Below are 17,209 nucleotides of genomic sequence, written 5' to 3'. Positions count from 1 at the left end.
ACCTGTTCCTTACTCCCATCTTTGATTACACACAGTGGCTAAACTGCTGGCTGGCCTGGCTTCAGCACTGGATGTGTTCCTGGCTTGGGTCCTTGATCTCTTGCATGAATCAAAGTGAACATTTGATAAGAAACAAGGTCAAGAATGCTCATTGCTGCCATGCTCTGTTGTCTGAAAGCCTCAGGCTTCCCCTCTGCTGAGCTGTTTTGGCCAACGGCTCTCAGTTCTGTCTACTCTATCCCAGCTAAAGGACAAGCCTCCCAACTGAAGACCTGAAATTTGTGTGATCAGGGATTTTGGGGTCTTCGACACTGCCTCTTCTGTCACATTCCCCAGGGACAGTGGCTGCCTGACCATTGCTACCGCCCAGGCAGGGTTCCCATGTTTGACGCAGCCATTGTCTCATTACAGGTCGGAACCGCACATCCTGGGGATCCAGAACTCATCACCTTCCACGGTACACACTTGTTCCACTGGATGTTTCTCTGGGACATTTCCTGACTTTGTGTCTCTGAAGAAGATGATTTTCATGTGTTCGGTGCTGGGCACAGAGGCAGCGGTCAGGAAGATCTGACCATGTATGGCAAGAGGAGTGAGAGTTCAGCCAAGGCTGTAGGGTGGGACACTTCCATTTGGTTTTTGTCTCACATCTATCCATTCTACACATCTTGCGTAAGCCTCCCAGTCATCAGGAAGTGTTTCATTTGTTTATTCTTTTGTTAATCTGTTCCTAAAACGTTCACCAACGCCAGCTCCTTGCTTGGTGTTATCTTGTGCACTGGGCCGAGACAGCTGAATCCTGTGCCACTCCTGTTTTCCAGGCCTTTGGACTCTGTTAGGTGAACGTAACTATTAAAAACTAATAGTAGCACAAGATACCAAGAGCTAAGACAGGGAAGAGCTGTGAGAGCTCGGAAGACCTTGGCCTCACAGTGTTCATACACCAGCAGCATCCACATCTCCACAAAGCTTGTTCTAAATGCAGAACCCCAGGCCCCAGCCCACACCTCTCCAGTCAGAACCTGTTCCCACTGAGCTCCCGGTGACAGGTGCACATAGGAAGATGTGCGAAGCACTGGCTTTGACAGTTGGTTTAGGAAATAGCGGCATGTTCATGGCTACATGTGGGAACTTCTCTAGGGCACATCAGAGAGGGATAAGCCAGGAGCAGGGATCTATAAATGAGCAATAACTCTGGACTCCACACACCCTGTGTCTCCTTTTGATTGAGGAGTGCAAACACTTGCAGCTTAAACAGGGGAAAGTCCTTTTTCTGTCCTAGTACTCATTTCCAGCTTGGCTGTTACCCTAGCACCAGGTGGTGTCTCCCTGATCACGTGAGGCCCTGTGGTTTTTCTGTTATTTCTGGTTGCCAAGTCCAGGTTGTTTTCAGACTCTGTGCTCAGATCCTATTCAAGGCTTTCCTGTCCCTTGGTGCCAGGTGGACCTTGGAGAGGAGGGGGTAGGGCTATGTTTGCTTTCTCAGATCCTCGTTTATTCCCTTGTCCGGTGGGGGCTCCTCTGGGAGGAGCAGAGGGAACAGAGCTTTCTGGATGTGATGACCCTAGTGAGCGATTGTCCTCCTACTTACCTGTGGGCGTTACTGCTGACCCCTCAGGCGAGCAGCCTGGAGTGTGTGGGGAGCTCACTGTCCTCTTTTCTGACACCACAGGCTGTGGTCTCAGTGGTGGTTTCGCAAACCCTGGTGCTCAGACCTTTAGTCTCAGGCAAATCCCTGATTACTGGTGGGGCCTGGAGAGATGTGGTTGTACTTCTCTGCTAAGCCCCGGTGGGGACTGTCATACCTCTGATGTTCACAGTCTTTCTTCCACACTGGAGAATCCCAAGCCCCCAAAGCTTATCTATGCTCTGTGACCCCATCTCTAAGCTCAATAGCATTGAAAGGTTTATCTGTCACACCTCGTGGGGGCCAGGAATTTGACATTCTCATGCTCCCTGCATCCATCAAAGGGGGTAGGAGGGTCACTTCCCATCCCAAGGGCTGATCTCCCAGAAGGCTCCCCTCCCTGTGAAGCGCTGGGGAGAAAGTGGGCACGTGAGGCATTCTGTAGAGCAGCACTTCTTACTGTTCCTGTGGGCAGGTGCATTGCGCGCTATTGGTGTCCCTTCCCTCAACTTCATAATCCCTAGCACCCTTAGCTGCCCTGTGTGGTCGCCCCTTGGAGAGTCCCCTGTGCTGCTCACAGCATCATGCTGCGTAGGCCTAGGTGAGCTGAGACTGGACGATTGATCTAGCGTGGAGCCTCAGTCTACACTTGTGGGGCCATCTGAGGGAGAATTCACTGTAGCCCCTGCTGGGCCTCATGGGACCATGTTGCTCTCTCCACGACAGTATGTGTTTCCTTCTGCCTTGCATTACCCTGAGCTGCGTCTGTTTCCCCAACTATGCTGAGCTTTTCAAGGTCAGGAATTGTGTCTGATGTCTACTGCTGTCCTCTTCATCTTTTAGTGAAGGATTTTATATCTGCTGACTTCTCCGGAGGCCTTTGTGTGTTTGAATAGGCTTTGTTACTGGGGCTCAGTTTGAAAACTTGTCTGAGAAAGGTTTTATATAGAATGATGGTGATTTTCCACTATCTTTTTTTCTTCCATGTGTTTGTGTGTGTTTGGTGATAGGTGTTAAAGGAGAGAAAGGATCCTGGGGTCTTCCTGGCTCAAAAGGAGAAAAAGGGGACCAAGGAGCCCAGGGACCACCAGGTAATCCAGATCTTATTCAGGGTCTTTAATTTTTATTCCTAAGAAATGTAGCTGAGTCGGAGAGTAAGACTAACCCATGACCTCCCTGACCACAATCTACTATGAGTTCTGGCGAGATCCAGTCATGGGCTTGGCGTGTCCAAGATGGAGCATTGTCAAGAGAGACTATGATGTCCATTTATTCATAGTTCAAGTGCAAAACAAGGCCCAAAGAGACCCAGGGACTTGTCCGGGATCCCACAGTGTCTGGGGGGGTGGGCCTGGGCTAGAATGACAACTACCTCTAAGCCCAGGGCCAACCCTATTGTTAACTCAACTAATGTAGGATTACTCACACTAGGAAATTAATTGTTACCGACTGGGAGACCCTTGTTTTAACTTTCTGAAACTGTGACTGTAAATTTTATGAAACATTTCTTCTTCAGGTCCACCAGTTGATCCAGTTTACCTGAGACATTTTCTGAACAGCTTGAAGGTGAATATTCTCTACTGAACATTTGGCCTCTGTCAGTTTTTGGTTGCTATAATTTATAAAGAATAAAGGTTCATTCAGCTCACAGTTCAGGTTGAGAGACTGCATCTGGTGAAGGCTGCTTTGTTGCTGGAGACTCTGCAGAGTCCTGGGGTGGTGCAGGACATCACACAGCCAGACAGACAAGTGTGCCAGAGAGGGATCACTTTTATATAAAGCCACTCCCTAGATACCCCATGGGTTCATGAATCTAAAATCCTCATGTCCTGATCATCTCCCAAAGGTTAACATATGACTTTAGGAATTAAGTTTCCAACACATGACATTTGGGAGAATTTTGGGGATACATTCAAACCATCAGAACCTCTGTTTCCAACTTCTTTGGTTTATGCAGGAGACAATCTGTCTCAGTCTTACTGAAATATTTCTGTGTTCTCTCTTCCAGGGGGAAAATGGAGACAGGGGATTCAAAGGAGAAAAAGGAGACTCTAATGAGAACTTCTTTGTGTCTGGGTCTCCGGGCCTGCCGGGAAATCCAGGCCTGGCTGTGAGTAGTGACTCCTCCAAGTCATTTTCCACAAGGACTTAGGGCTTTCCCTGAAGCTCCCATTAGGATTGGGCAGTTAGAGAGTTAAGGATCAGTCAAGTTGGAGACAGGACAGAGAAAAGACCAGCTCCTCCAATTCAGTGCTTGTTGACTGATGGGGAAGTTGGAAGAGGCCTGTGGGGGAAGGGGAGGTGGTCCAGGCTATATACAGTTAGTTAACTTCCAGGCACTAACCACATTATACCTTATTAACCTAAGTGGTGGAAAAATTTGATTGATACAAAGAATTATTATTGGGAACAGATCAGGTAATGGAGGCAGAAGGAAAAGTGAGGGTGATATTTTTAGAAGGGCTCTGTGGTTCTTCTGAATTTTTATTAAAGATGGAGCTCCTAGACAGAGTTGGTCTTCTTAGGATGAGAGGGTTTCCAAGCCACAAGGAAAAAAAAAAATGAAGCCTTGCTCCTAATGAGATCACCAAATTACTGACCTCACAACCAGGGGATTGACACTGGCTCCAAAGCTTCCTTTGCTGGTAGAATGAGCAAAGGCAGAGATCAGGGGTGTACTTCTAGCTGCTCTCCTAATTTGCAGTGGGATTTGGGGCAAGTCCTTTCCTCTTTATTCCTTCATCTATAAAATGTAGGGACCAGACTAGGTGATCTCCAGGGCCCTGATGACTCCAAAGCTGCTGTTTATTTGGGCTGCCACCCCCTGAAGCAGTGCCCAGGATTGTGAATATGATAATATCTGGAATTCACTTTGTTTACAAGTGTTCTCAAAAAAAGGAGTATGTGGATGTCCAGGGAGTAATGGTCCTTTCTCCCGGTACTGTGTGCTTCACAGGGACAGAAAGGGGAGGCTATCATGGGACCCCAAGGACCCCCAGGAATTCCTGGCCTGCCTGGGCCACCTGGTTTTGGAAGACCTGGTGCCCCTGGGCCACCAGGACCCCCTGGGCCACCAGGACCTCCAGCTATCCTGGGTGCAGGTTAGTACTGAGAGTGGTCCCCTCATGCGTGTCACCCCTCCCCCATCTGTGCTCAGGGTCACTGCATCTGGGGGTCTTGTCAGAGCCACACTGCCTAACAGAAGGCTGTTCGCTAGATGGAACTTCCTTTATTTTTCTTTTTTAAAAATTGTGATACAATTCATACGTCAAAAAATTCACCAATTCACATGGTACAGTTCAGTGGTGTTTAACACATTCACAGGATCAGGTAGCCTTAGCCAAGAGCAGTTCATCACACCAGAAAGAAATTTTGTACTAGTTAGTAACCTCCCTACCCAGTTCCAGATCTCAGCAACCACTAATCTACTTCCTGTTTCTGAATTTGCCTGTTTGGGACATTGCATATAAATGGAATCATACAGTACATTGCCTTTGGGGTCTGGCTTCTTTCACTTAGCATATTGCTCCCAAGCCGAATCCATGTTCACATATGTATCAGCACTTCATTCCTTTTTATAGCCAAATTGCACTCCATCGTATAAATACAAGTATAAATACTTGTAGTTTTTGTTTATTCACGTATCTGCTCATGGACCCTTGAGTAGCTTCTGTTTTTCAGCCTTTATGAATAATGCTGCTATGGACATTTGTGTACAAGGTTTTTTGTATATGTTTCCCGTCTTCTTGGGCATATCCTAGGAGTGAAATTGCTGGGTCATATGATAACTTGGTGTTTAACTTTTTGAAAAACTGCCAAACCATTTTCCAAACCATATATCTACAATATTTTATAATGCTACCAATAGTGCATGAGGGTTCCAACTTTCTCCTCATGTTCACCAACACATTATTTATTACATTTTTTTATTCTATTCATCCTAATGAGTGCGAGGTGGTATCTCATTGTGGTTTTGTCCTTTTTTTTTTTTTTTTTTTTTTTTTTTTTGGTCTTTTTGAGACAGGGTCTCACTATGCTGTTCAGGCTGGCCTTGAGCTCACTTTTTAGCACAGGCTAGTCTGAACTTGCAGCGATCCTCCTGCCTCGGCCTCCCAAGTGCAGGATTACAGCATGCACTACCATGCCCAGCTTGTGGTTTTGTATTTGAGCATCTTTTCATATACAGTGGAACCTTCCTGGTAGCTGTAGCACTGCCCTAGGGACTTGAGAACCTGACTTAAGGACCAGCACTGACTCTTCACTCTCAGTGTAAAAATGGACTCATCCCCTGAAACCTTACAAATGCAAAATGATTGAAATTAAAGAAAATATCCTTGCATTGAGTTTTGCTAATCCTTTTACTGTAGTATTTTGTTGACTATCACAACAACCCTTCAAGAAAACTATTTGCATTCTCATTTTACAGGTGAGGAAAGTGATACCTTAGAGATTTAGGATCCTAATGAGGTCACGTGGTTAAAGTGGTTAGCCTGAGGTTTAAGATTCAGATCATAGTTGCTTCAAAGCTTGTATCACTTCTACTATGTACAAGGTGGGCAATAATACTACAGGTTAAACATCCCTGACCCCAAACCCAAAACATTCCAAAATCTGAAACTTCTTGAGTATTCACATCATGTTGCAAGTGGAAGAAAATTCTACACCTGAAAATTTGGGGGCAGGATGTGGTGGTGCATGCCTGTACTCCCAACACTCATGAGGTAGAAGTAGGAGGATTGTTGTGAGTTTGAGGCCAACCTGGGCTGCAAAGTGAGTTCAAGTCCAGCCTGAGCTGCACAGCAAGACCCTGTCTCAAAATGTTTTTTGATGTTCAAAATTATTTAAAATATTGTATAAATTACTTTTATCTTTGCATATAAAGTATACATAAAACATACGACTTAAGTATTTAAACTTTAGTCCTATCTCCAAGATATCTCATTATGTGTATGCAAATATTCCAAAATCTACAAAATGTCATAAATCTGAAATACTTCTGGTTCCAGGCATTTCAGATAAGAGTTTTTCAACCTGTACTAGCATAAACACATGAGTATGTAATTTTTTGTTGACTGGGTTTGCATGAGCCAAGCGTGGGAGGAATACCTGGAAGAGATCCACATAGTGTAGAGCATCAGAGAGCTTTACACAGGAGGTGACCTTGTTGCTGTGGCTGTGGCTTAACCTTGGCTTTCTTGGTTACAAGTGAGAAACATGACTCAAGGTAGCTCACGCAAAAGGGAAATTTATTAGCTGTGGAGGAGAGAGTGAACAATCAGTCTGTGGGGAGAACAGGCAGCTGAAACTCCAGAAAGACCAGTACCAAGGACTTGACCTCCATGAGGATTCTCAGGCCATCGCTTACCTCGGCTTCTCTCTGTGCATGGACTTCATGCTTCCTCACCTCACCCCAAACCACATCCTCTGCACGAAGGGAAATATGACTACTGATACTGACAACTTGCAGCTTCCTCTGCCAGCTAGAAATCTTGACCTCCCTTCTCAGTTTTAGTTTGAAAAGTCCTAATGTAGGGCAGGTCCCAGGGAAGGATTATGATTGGCTTACTTAAGCGAGGTGCCAACCTTGGACCAATCACCTATGACCAGGAAATAGGATTGCATGAGAACATGGTAAGGTTGGGCGTGGTGGCACACATCTGCAATTCCAACACTCAGGAGGCTGAGCCAGGAGGATTGCTGTGAGTTTGAGGCCAGCCTGAACGACAGAGTAAGACCCTGTTTCAAACAAAACAAAAAAAAACAAAACCAAAAAAAACCGTGATAGCTCTTTCTGGAACCAGATAGTTGTAGAGGTAAAGGGAGAGACCTCAAGAGAAGATGATGAGGAATGATGGTACTGGATAGATAAAACCAGAAGGGTCGCACAGCCTTGGCACAAGAATGGGAGCTACAAGAAGTGGAGGCATGTGGCAGAGAGCACAGGCTGCAAGAATCTGTTGTCCAAAGTGGCGCCTGCACTGGGAGGCCCCTGGATGCCTCACTGCACTGAATAAGGACTGCCCTCACATAATGAATGCCAAGTCTCAGTTGACAGAGGACCCGCATAGCCATCATCTTATGTAATCTTCCCAGCAACCTGGAGGAATATGAAGTGGATACTATAAATCTCATTTCATGGAAGAAGACACTGAAGCTTAGAGAGGATAAACGACTTCTTCAAGGCCACACATTCCAGTAGGAGGCATGGCTGGGATTCAGATCCAAGCCACCCGCAGCCCTCTATTTTCTAGACATTTACCACCTGCGTCTGGACATGCACATACCATGCTGGAACTGAAGACTTAATCTCAGTGACCTGAAGAATCACATACAGTGACTTTACCAGGACTCATAAAAACATCCTTTACTCTGCTAAGAGCTTTGCAGATTTTGTGGAGGAGGTGGAAGTAGGGACAGGCTTCAGAGAGCTAGAAGAAGAGCAGAGTAATAATTTTTCCACATGTTTACCTAAAGCAGGGGCTTTTCAGTTAGTGGACCATGAACTCCTAGAGTTCAAGAATATGCCTCAGGGATCTGTCATCCACTAACTCTTGTAGAAGTGAGTGTGTGCACATACATTTTTCTGGGGAAGAGGGCAATAGTCTTGATCCGATTTTTAAGAATTCCACAACTCTTTGCAAGTTAAGAACCCCTAGTTAAATGCGGTGCAATTTGCAAAGCACATTCTGAGTTTGTATTTCCCTCATTCTTACCACAGCCCAATAAAGAAGAAATGCTCATTTACATCTCACAGATGAGACAGCAGGGCCAGGGAGCTTACTGTTCCTCATCATTGTAGAGCAGGGAAGTGACAAACGGGGAACTTGAGTCCATACCTCAGACCCCAAGGGCGGAGCTACTGCTGCTGCTACTGCACACCCCGGCCTCCTCCCACAGCCTAGCCCCTTCTCTTCCTCTTTCTGAGCCCACTTCCCCTCTTCAGTGGTCACACGCTTGTCTCTTGGGTAAGGTAAATTGTATGAATCAGGCTACTTTTGGATGCAGGTGACAAAAAATCTAATTAAAACTGGCTTTTACAAACTGCAACAAAAGGAACATATTGACTTATAAGCCTGAAAAGTCTTAGGCATGCATGGATTGATCCGGGATGGCACTGAAAGAGCCCCACCTCTTCCCTAACCCAGTCAGTGTGGCCTAAGTCACACGCTGGGTCTGGAACCCCAGCACACAGTTGCCAGGTGGGATTTCTTGCCGCACTGAGCGGGGTTGTGAACACTCCTCTCAGTGGTCGCCTGGCACGTGGAACATTTTTCAGGGAATATGTTTTTTGTGACTTTTGTTTTCTGCTTCGTCTTAGCTGTGGCCCTTCCAGGCCCGCCTGGCCCTCCAGGACAGCCAGGGCTTCCCGGATCCAGGAATCTGGTCAGTGCCACTATCACTGTGTAATCACCATTCTGGTATGGATGGATCTTGTTAAAACTTGGCCACAATGTTCAAGGGCTGGCATTCCTTTTATTTTGGAATTAGGACTCTGTGACAATAGAACTGGTGCAATTCCACAAACAGTGGAGAGGAATTTGTTATCTATTCAGTTGACTTATTAAGTAAAGATGTACAGAAATTCATCTTTACTTAGTAAGTCAACTTGAAATTCTACCCTGTGAATCTTTAATTGCTTAAGCTATATAGCAAGATGTAATCATATATTTTTAAAAAATAAGCACAAGTGTGCAAACATTATCATTGTAGGTGTTATAAGCTGGTCATATTTACTCTAGGTCTTTCTGCCTTCATTATTCTGCTAAAAGATGTCACCATCTTGCAGTTCCCGGAGGCAGGGTGTGGTTAGGCATGCCAAGGTTATGATAATGCACAGAAAGGTGGATGAACACGTCCAGGGGATATTAGGAGTCCCGGGAATGCCCTTTGGTCTTTACTGGATTTTACTCAGAAAAACTAACTGCCAAACAAAAGAAAACAAAACAAAACAAACAACAACAACAACAACAAAAAGTCTGTCTATCAGATGATGAAATTTTGATATTTGATTCCTTGGTGGGGGGGGGAACTTATAAACTATTTTGATGCATATAGTCAACTTTGAGGAGAGAGGAAAGTTAATTTTTATAATTTTTTCAGCTAAAATAAAAATTCTTTTTGCTGATAGTTCCTTAAAATTGGGAGCTACTTAGTAGACTTTATGCAGCTTCCAAGTCTGCTTCTAAATATGCTAAGTGGCTGTCTAATCTTTGGCAGTTTTTGAGACAGAAATTGCAGGCCTCCATTTTCCACCATGTAGTAAATATTGTAATTACCCAGCTAGGCAAAAAATTAAGGCCTAACTATAATTGCCTCTGTGCCTGCATTTCTAATTCCACATGCAAACAAATTTGAAACCTGTTACAGAGCAGCAGGAGATGACACCATTGAGTTAGTGCCACCAAGCCGCTTTAAAGAAATAGAAGCGGCAAAGATTGCTGGCGGTTTTGCTAATACCAAAACCCAACAAAGACAACTCGATTGTTACATCTTCGCACTTACAGAGTATTATTTGCTGTGCTTTAACTCGCTGATTACAAAACTTAGATTTGTATTTCAAGGTAATACTTGTTTTTGTTTCATCACGAAGACTGTCCTTTAGTTATTAAAGAATGTATGACACAGTAAGCCTTTTTACTGGATATGAGTTCCCAGCTCCTCGTTGGCTTTACACAGGGCACGGCTGTATTCTAATGATAACATCAGTGTTTGGAATTGAAAATGCTCTGACAGGTCACAGCGTTCAGCAGTATGGACGACATGCTGCAGAAAGCACATTTGGTCATAGAAGGAACATTCATCTACCTGAGGGACAGCACAGAATTCTTCATTCGTGTTCGAGATGGCTGGAAAAAATTACAGGTAATTCTTAAACTTCCTTTCACAAACTGCTTCCAAATTTCTCTAAAAATAATAAGACACTCTGGTAAACATTTTCCAGTTTGAAAATAGATGCACAGTTTCTAATTGTTATTTCATTTCCGATGCACTCTTTTCCTTAAAGCTGGGAGAACTGATCCCCATCCCTGCCGACAGTCCTCCACCCCCTGCGCTTTCCAGCAATGTGAGTCGTGCCCCCGCCTTGGCCCTGGTTCTTCATTAATCAACTTCCTGAGTGCCTCTTGGCAGCCAGTATCAACTCTCCAAATTCAGGAGCCAGCACTGCATGGCTTAGAAATCACTGGGTGCCAATGGAATGTTCTCAGACTAGAGAAGAGGGAGAACAGGGCCCAGAGGCTGGGCACCTCCTGTCCTATCAGTCTTCCTGGGCAAGGGTTTTCTTTCTCTTAGCTTCAGTTTACTATTTGTGAAATCATTAATTGGCTCAAGCAATCTAGAAGACCCCTTTAATTTTTGACATTTTCTGCCTTATAAGAAATGGGTTACTGACATGATCTATCATTGAGTCCTATTGCAACCATATGAGGCAGCTACTGTCATCGCCATTTTGCAGACAGTGAAACTGAGGCTTTGGAGATGTGGCTTGCTCTGTTAAGTGAATGTGCTGTTTATTTAGCACGGGTCCTCTGTTTCCTCGATTCAAGGATCTTCCTTAAGGTCTTGAGAGCATCCCTTCCATTTCTGAGGATGACTTTTACATTTAACTATGAAACTCTTCAACAGTCAAAAGTTGCAGTTAAGTCAGGTGTGGTGGCACATGCCTGTCACCCAAGCACTCTGGGAACCTGAGGCAGGAGGATTCTGGGTTTGAGTACAGCTTGAGCAACTTAGTGACTTAGCAAGACTCTGTCTCAAAATTAAAAATTTTTATAAAGCTGAAGATGTAGCTCAGTGCAGAGGCTCTTGGTTCAGTCCCCAGTAATGAAAAAGAAAGAAGAAAGGAAGGGAGGGAGGAGGGGGAGGAAGGAGGACAGAAAGCAAAGGGGGCCAAGTTTAAGACAGTGACAAACTAACATGTCTTCCCAAGAAACACTGAACTTGAGCCTCACTGTACTATGAAGAACAGACTGAATGCATATTCACAACTGTTTCTTTTCTCCCTTTACATAACAGTCATATCAGCTCCAGCCTCCACTGAACCCTATTTTAAGTGGCAATTATGAGAGTCCTGCTGTAAGTACAATTCTTACATTTTCTTTGCAAACACTGAATGCATCTACTATCTGCTAGGCCTTGGACTAAGTACACATTTCCTACTGTCAAGATGCTTATAGACCAGTGACAAGGCAAATAAAATGTGGGCAGTTACAGTGCAGTACAGAAACTTTGGGCAAGGCAAACACAAGATTGTGGAGTTACAGGGAGGGCTGAAGAAGAGATGATCTGGACCTCAAGGAGGTGACCACTAAATTAAGGCCTAGAGGACTATCAGTTAGGGAGTACGCCATTTGGGAAAAAGGGATTGCAGGCTCTAGGTAGAGGAAAGATGGAACAGAGGGAGGCAAGCAGGGAGAAGCGCTGATTGCAAGCATTTCAGTCTGGCCAAAGGAGTAGATTTCAGTGCAGAGAAAGGAGAAGTTTAAATTGCATAGCTCAGCAAAGGCAAGGGCCGGTCATGAAAGGCCTATACACCAATGTAGGGACTTTGACCCTTTTCTGAGGGCCATGGGGAGCTACTGGTGGGTTTAAAGTTGGAAAGGTGTATGATAAGAGTAGCACTTCAGAAATTATCTTGGTTGTAGTGTGCAAACAGATTGGAGAAGATAGGAGCCAGGGTCCAAAGATTAGTTTGGTGGTTCCGGTATTTTCTCAACTAAGGTCACGGCAGCGAACATGTGGGGAAATGGACAGACTGAAAAGACATGAAGGAGACAGGAGTGACCAGCTTAGTCACTGATGGGGTATGGTGCAATGAGGACGACAGAGATTAGTAATGATGGCCAGGTTTCAGCTTGGATAACCAAGTGGTCATAGGTTCCTTCCCAGGGCTCATCTCACTTGATTGGGGTTCGTAAGTCTCACTCTATTCCTTTGCCAACTTAAATAAAGATCTTAGCAAATAAAGACCTTATTGATCTTCGTGTAAATCATTATAGGAAACTTGTGGAACTCAGTTACAGGAAGTCTCCTGTCTCTGCTTTTTCTCTGCTTTACTATTTCTAAGGAAAGATACTCTTCCTTGTGCAAGAGTCTCTCTTCCTGCCTCCCCTCCAATCCAACACACAAAGTTACATGAGCTTGCACACAGCTCTGGTTGCCTGTGCACTGATTCTGGCCCCAATTCTATGTGGTTATCTGGTTGCAGAGCCCTGTACCACCTGACTCAGTTATGTCTTAGGAGAGAGCATCTTTGTGGTCTCTCGGGTCAATTTCCCACTCTCAGTCTAATCCACAGAAACCAGGAGAATAAAATGGAAGACCAAAGGGCACTGCTTTTAATGGAGAAAGTTTCAAAGAGTCAGGCATTGGTTTGACAGGCAAAAGATGGAAGCTTCCTGTAACGCTGCCATTTCCAAGGAAGACCTCACTCGGGCGTGATGGATGTCTGAGGTGCCTGACAAACAACCGAGATGAGACCGCCAGGAGGAAATGGGAAGCCAGTGGTGGGACCCAGTCTGGAGACATATTTGGGAGTCTCTAGCAGAGCCATGGCAATTGTTATGAGCATGGGAGACTGGACTGTGCGGAGCAAAACAGAACTGATGAAAGAAATATGAAAAAGACACTGAGAAGCCATAGGCAGCAAGGAAGAAAGAATGCAGACTGGGCACTAACCTGCCAGGAGGTTAACAGAACTAAATCACACCCTTCATTGGGCTGGGGATTTAGCTCAGTGGCACAGCGCCTGCCTGGCAAGTGCAAGGTCGTGAATTCGATTCCCGGTACCAGAAAAATAAATAAATAAATAAATAAACAGAAAAATAAATAAATAAATAAATAAATAAAATAAATCACAACCTTCAAATTTGAAAACTATAGCAAAATGTTTCAGTGACCAACAAGATTCTAGCCAGTTTAAGGAAAAATGAGAGGCAAGGGAAGAGAGAAGCAGGTACAGGTAACCCTCCAAAAGGCTCCAGAGGTAGCCTTAGGGTGGTAGCTCATGAAATTTTTAAATAGTGTTTTATACATTCAAAAGTAATATACATTCACTGCAGTAAACTGTGACAGTGTCTATAGAGAACGAAGAGGAAAACAGTAAATTATCTATAATTTCAACAAAACTAGCAGTACCCTCACAGTAGCCATCTTACCATTTAATAGTCATAGAATGTTTGTCTTCATAAAAGTAATATATGTTCATTAGGAAAATGTTCCAGCGACTGGAGAAATAGAAACAGGACAGAACAAGGCCCCAACCCCATCATTTGGAAGTGACCATGATTCCAGCCATTTCTCTGTCTGTCTCCTCAAGGGAAGAGGGGACGAATGTAGAGATGAAAAGTGTGGCGGGGAGGCCAGCATTTGACCCCAGACCATTCTTAGGTGGCCCCTGGGATTAGAGAAGTCTCATCCATCAAGGCCTCTGTGGATGCCCTTGGATGCACCCTCAGATGTGCACTGCTCAGAGGGTGATGAGACCACAGGACCCTTCCTTCCGGGGCCAGATTCCCCAGATACATGAAGGAGAAGGCATGACAATTCAGCCAGATGACAGAGGCAGCCAGGGTCAGGTTGTTCGTGGGGTGGAGGTTTTAAGTCTGGCGGCCCAGAAGTGGTTGTGGTAGGCAGTATGCTGAAGCCCCATCCCCATCCTAATGGCTGGTGATGTACAGCATTAAACTCTGATACTGGGAGGCCTTTTGGGGAAGCCTCAGGATAATCGGGGCAAGATAAGAGGTGAGGAAGTACTGTTTGGCTTGGAGCCCCTATATGGCATGGTAATAATGGAAGAAGCAAGATAAGTAAAAAGAGATGGGTGAGGCAGCAGGCTTGGAGTCTGTCCTGTGCAGAATGAAAGAAAAAGGGTGGTGAGTGGAGAAAAATGTGCCCAGAAATGCAAAGGTGGTGTGGGGCATTCAAGACATTGTAACTTGTCTTTGCCATTGTAACACTGGCCCAGCTGTGGCCAATGGCTGGGAAGCTTAGAAAATGGGAGAGGGACAACATGGTGACACTGATTGCTGGGACATACAGAGTCTTTGTTCTGGTCTGAGAGCACAGAAACAGGGAGAGAGACACCTACTACCTCCTGCCTATCTGTGGGCTCATTTCCTGTTCTTTGGCCTAAAATATGTAGAAATACTTTCTTCCCTTGATGACTTGAGCTCCGGCTTGCACCAGCCCTCCCCAGGTCTATGGTGATGAGATGAAAGTTCCTCCTGAGACAGCGTGAAGATCAGGGGACAATCGATGCTCCTTGATCATGAAATGTATTCTAGAAAGACGTGGGAGAGAGGGCATTAGAGTGACACTGGATTTATGACAAGAAAGTGTGGGAGACAACAGGTGTGGAGTGACTTTTATTTTTGGCTACTGAACAAGGTGGCAAGGAGGTACAGCTACAATGGCTATATGACCCCTAGTTTCCAGAAAGCCCTGTCCCAACAGTCTTAGTAGTAAGTGTTATGTCCTTTCCCTTTCAAGGCCGTGCTCCTGGGCCCTCATGTGATCAGTCCCAATCCTGCTCAGGAGATTAAAGAAAGCACGGCCATCAAATAGGCAGAGGAGCTCTGGGATCCAGGACCAATGTCAGCTGAAACCACGACTGGGGACTGAGCTGGAGACACCAGTAGTCCCAAACATATCCCTTCAGGCTGGGTTCAGATCTATGAAGAGCTTCATTTGATCAAAACAGGGTTTGTTTTGTTTTCTCATCTAAGGAAGACATTTTACACAATGCAGCAGTCCCAAAACAGGTTGCTTGGGGATCCATAACTTTCCTGCCCTGGGGATGGTCCTTCAGTGGCTGCACTTCTCATGTAAGCTTCAGGTTGAATGAGATGATCTGTGATGTACAGTATGTTCAGTCCTAAGACAGCTGGGATCGTCTTCAAGTTTTTTTCTCTCATTTTTTTCAGCTGCACTTGGTTGCTCTAAACATGCCATTTTCTGGGGACATTCGAGCTGATTTTCAGTGCTTCCAGCAGGCCAGGGCTGCAGGACTATTGTCCACCTTCCGAGCATTCTTATCTTCCCATTTGCAAGATCTCTCTACAGTTGTGAGGAAGGCAGAGAGATACAGCCTTCCAATAGTGAATCTCAAGGTAACACTAAGCCTGTTCCCATTGTTTTCTGGGTGTGTCAGTCTCCACAGGAAATGCAACAGTTGCCGTAATGATTCTAATATGATATTTATCTTCATAGGGCCAAGTACTTTTTAATAATTGGGACTCAATCTTTTCTGGTGATGGAGGTCAGTTCAATACACATGTTCCAATATACTCCTTTGATGGCCGAGATGTGATGACAGATCCTTCTTGGTAAGTGGGGGTGGGAACCCACCTACATGGTGTGGTAGAAAGTTTTAGGGAGGCATCCTCACAATTGGGTGCCCTGCCGGGTTATTGCCAAGAGGAAGCCACAGTGAGGTAGCTAAAGGCAAAAGGCCATGGACAAAATCCCAGCCTTGAAGCCAGAGAGACTGGGTTCAGTAGCTCAATATGAGACCCTAGGCAAGGCGCTTCCATTCGCTGAGCCTCAGTTGCCTTGAGGTCATGTAGACAAAGTGATCGTATTTATACCATCAGAGTGTTATGCAGATAAAGTGAATATGTAAGAAAACATAGCATTTAGTGACACCTAATAAGTGCTAAGTGATGAACTCCTGGTGATCCAATAACTCTGTACATGAATTGCCCTCTGAATCTTTGCATGTGATGTATACTTTTCACAACAGGGCAATTCAGCAAAGCTTTCTTCAGATTGCTCTATAATGGGCCTGATGCCAGGCCTGGAAGGCATAGTAATAAACCTACACAACCTTAAAGAGCTCCCATTCTTCAAGGAAAGATAGACAAAAAGATACTATGTGATTATAAAATGGAGTAACAGATGAAATGAGAAGCACATAGAATAAGCATTCATTTTCATTTAGGGATGAGAATCAGAGAAGGCCTTCTGCGAGAGGAGGCATCTATCAGGCTTTGAAAGATGATAAGGAGTCACTAAAAATGAAAGAGAGGCTACTCTAAACTAAGGCCTTATGAGTGGTGGTTCAGATTCACAACTGCAGTCTGAGTGTGGCTGAAATAGAGCATGTTTAGAAAGCTAGAAAGAACCAGGAGTGCCTCAGTGGCACAGCACCTGCCTGGCAAATTTGAGGTCCTGAGTTTGATTCCTGGTACCAAAAAAAAAAAAAAAAAAAGAACCAAGAGTGTTATGTGCACACCTCCAACTGTAGTCCTCCAAGAGGCTGAGGCAGGAGGAGTACAAGTTTGAGCCCAGCCTGGGCAACTTAATGAGTTAGACCCTGTCTAAAAATAAAAAAGAGCTGAGGATGTAGCTTACTGTGAAGGCCCTGGGTTCAATCCCCAGAAGAAAAAGAGGGACTAGGGGCTGGGGATTTAGCTCAGTGGCAAAAGCGCCTGCCTGGCAAGCACAAGGTCATGAGTTCAGTTCCCGGTACCGGAGAAAAACCAAAAAAAAAAAAAAAAAAAAAAAAAGAGGGACTAAATTAGGGAAGGAGAAAGGGAGGGAGGAAAAAGGAGAGAGGGAGAGAGAGATGAAGAGAAAAAGAAG

The 17,209-nt window shown here is 44.9% G+C and overlaps 1 protein-coding gene across 1 annotated transcript in view; it reads left to right on the top strand.

Annotated features, from left to right (window-relative positions):
* Positions 1–17,209, top strand: part of Col15a1 (collagen, type XV, alpha 1) — a 110,579-nt gene that overhangs the window by 91,806 nt on the left and 1,564 nt on the right. Inside the window, exons 30-40 of the mRNA XM_005382825.2 lie at positions 412–457; positions 2,638–2,718; positions 3,144–3,193; positions 3,636–3,737; positions 4,584–4,728; positions 8,946–9,010; positions 10,361–10,489; positions 10,632–10,691; positions 11,642–11,701; positions 15,550–15,735; positions 15,836–15,951. Coding sequence (XP_005382882.1) covers positions 412–457; positions 2,638–2,718; positions 3,144–3,193; positions 3,636–3,737; positions 4,584–4,728; positions 8,946–9,010; positions 10,361–10,489; positions 10,632–10,691; positions 11,642–11,701; positions 15,550–15,735; positions 15,836–15,951 — 1,040 coding nt within the window. The remainder of the gene's footprint in view (positions 1–411; positions 458–2,637; positions 2,719–3,143; positions 3,194–3,635; positions 3,738–4,583; positions 4,729–8,945; positions 9,011–10,360; positions 10,490–10,631; positions 10,692–11,641; positions 11,702–15,549; positions 15,736–15,835; positions 15,952–17,209) is intronic.

This window comes from Chinchilla lanigera, unplaced genomic scaffold (genome assembly GCF_000276665.1).
Source record: "Chinchilla lanigera isolate Chin_1 unplaced genomic scaffold, ChiLan1.0 scaffold00018, whole genome shotgun sequence".
Classification (NCBI taxonomy): Eukaryota; Metazoa; Chordata; class Mammalia; order Rodentia; family Chinchillidae; genus Chinchilla; species Chinchilla lanigera.
Note: the sequence above shows the minus strand (reverse complement) of the source record. Positions and strands in the feature narration are given on the sequence as shown.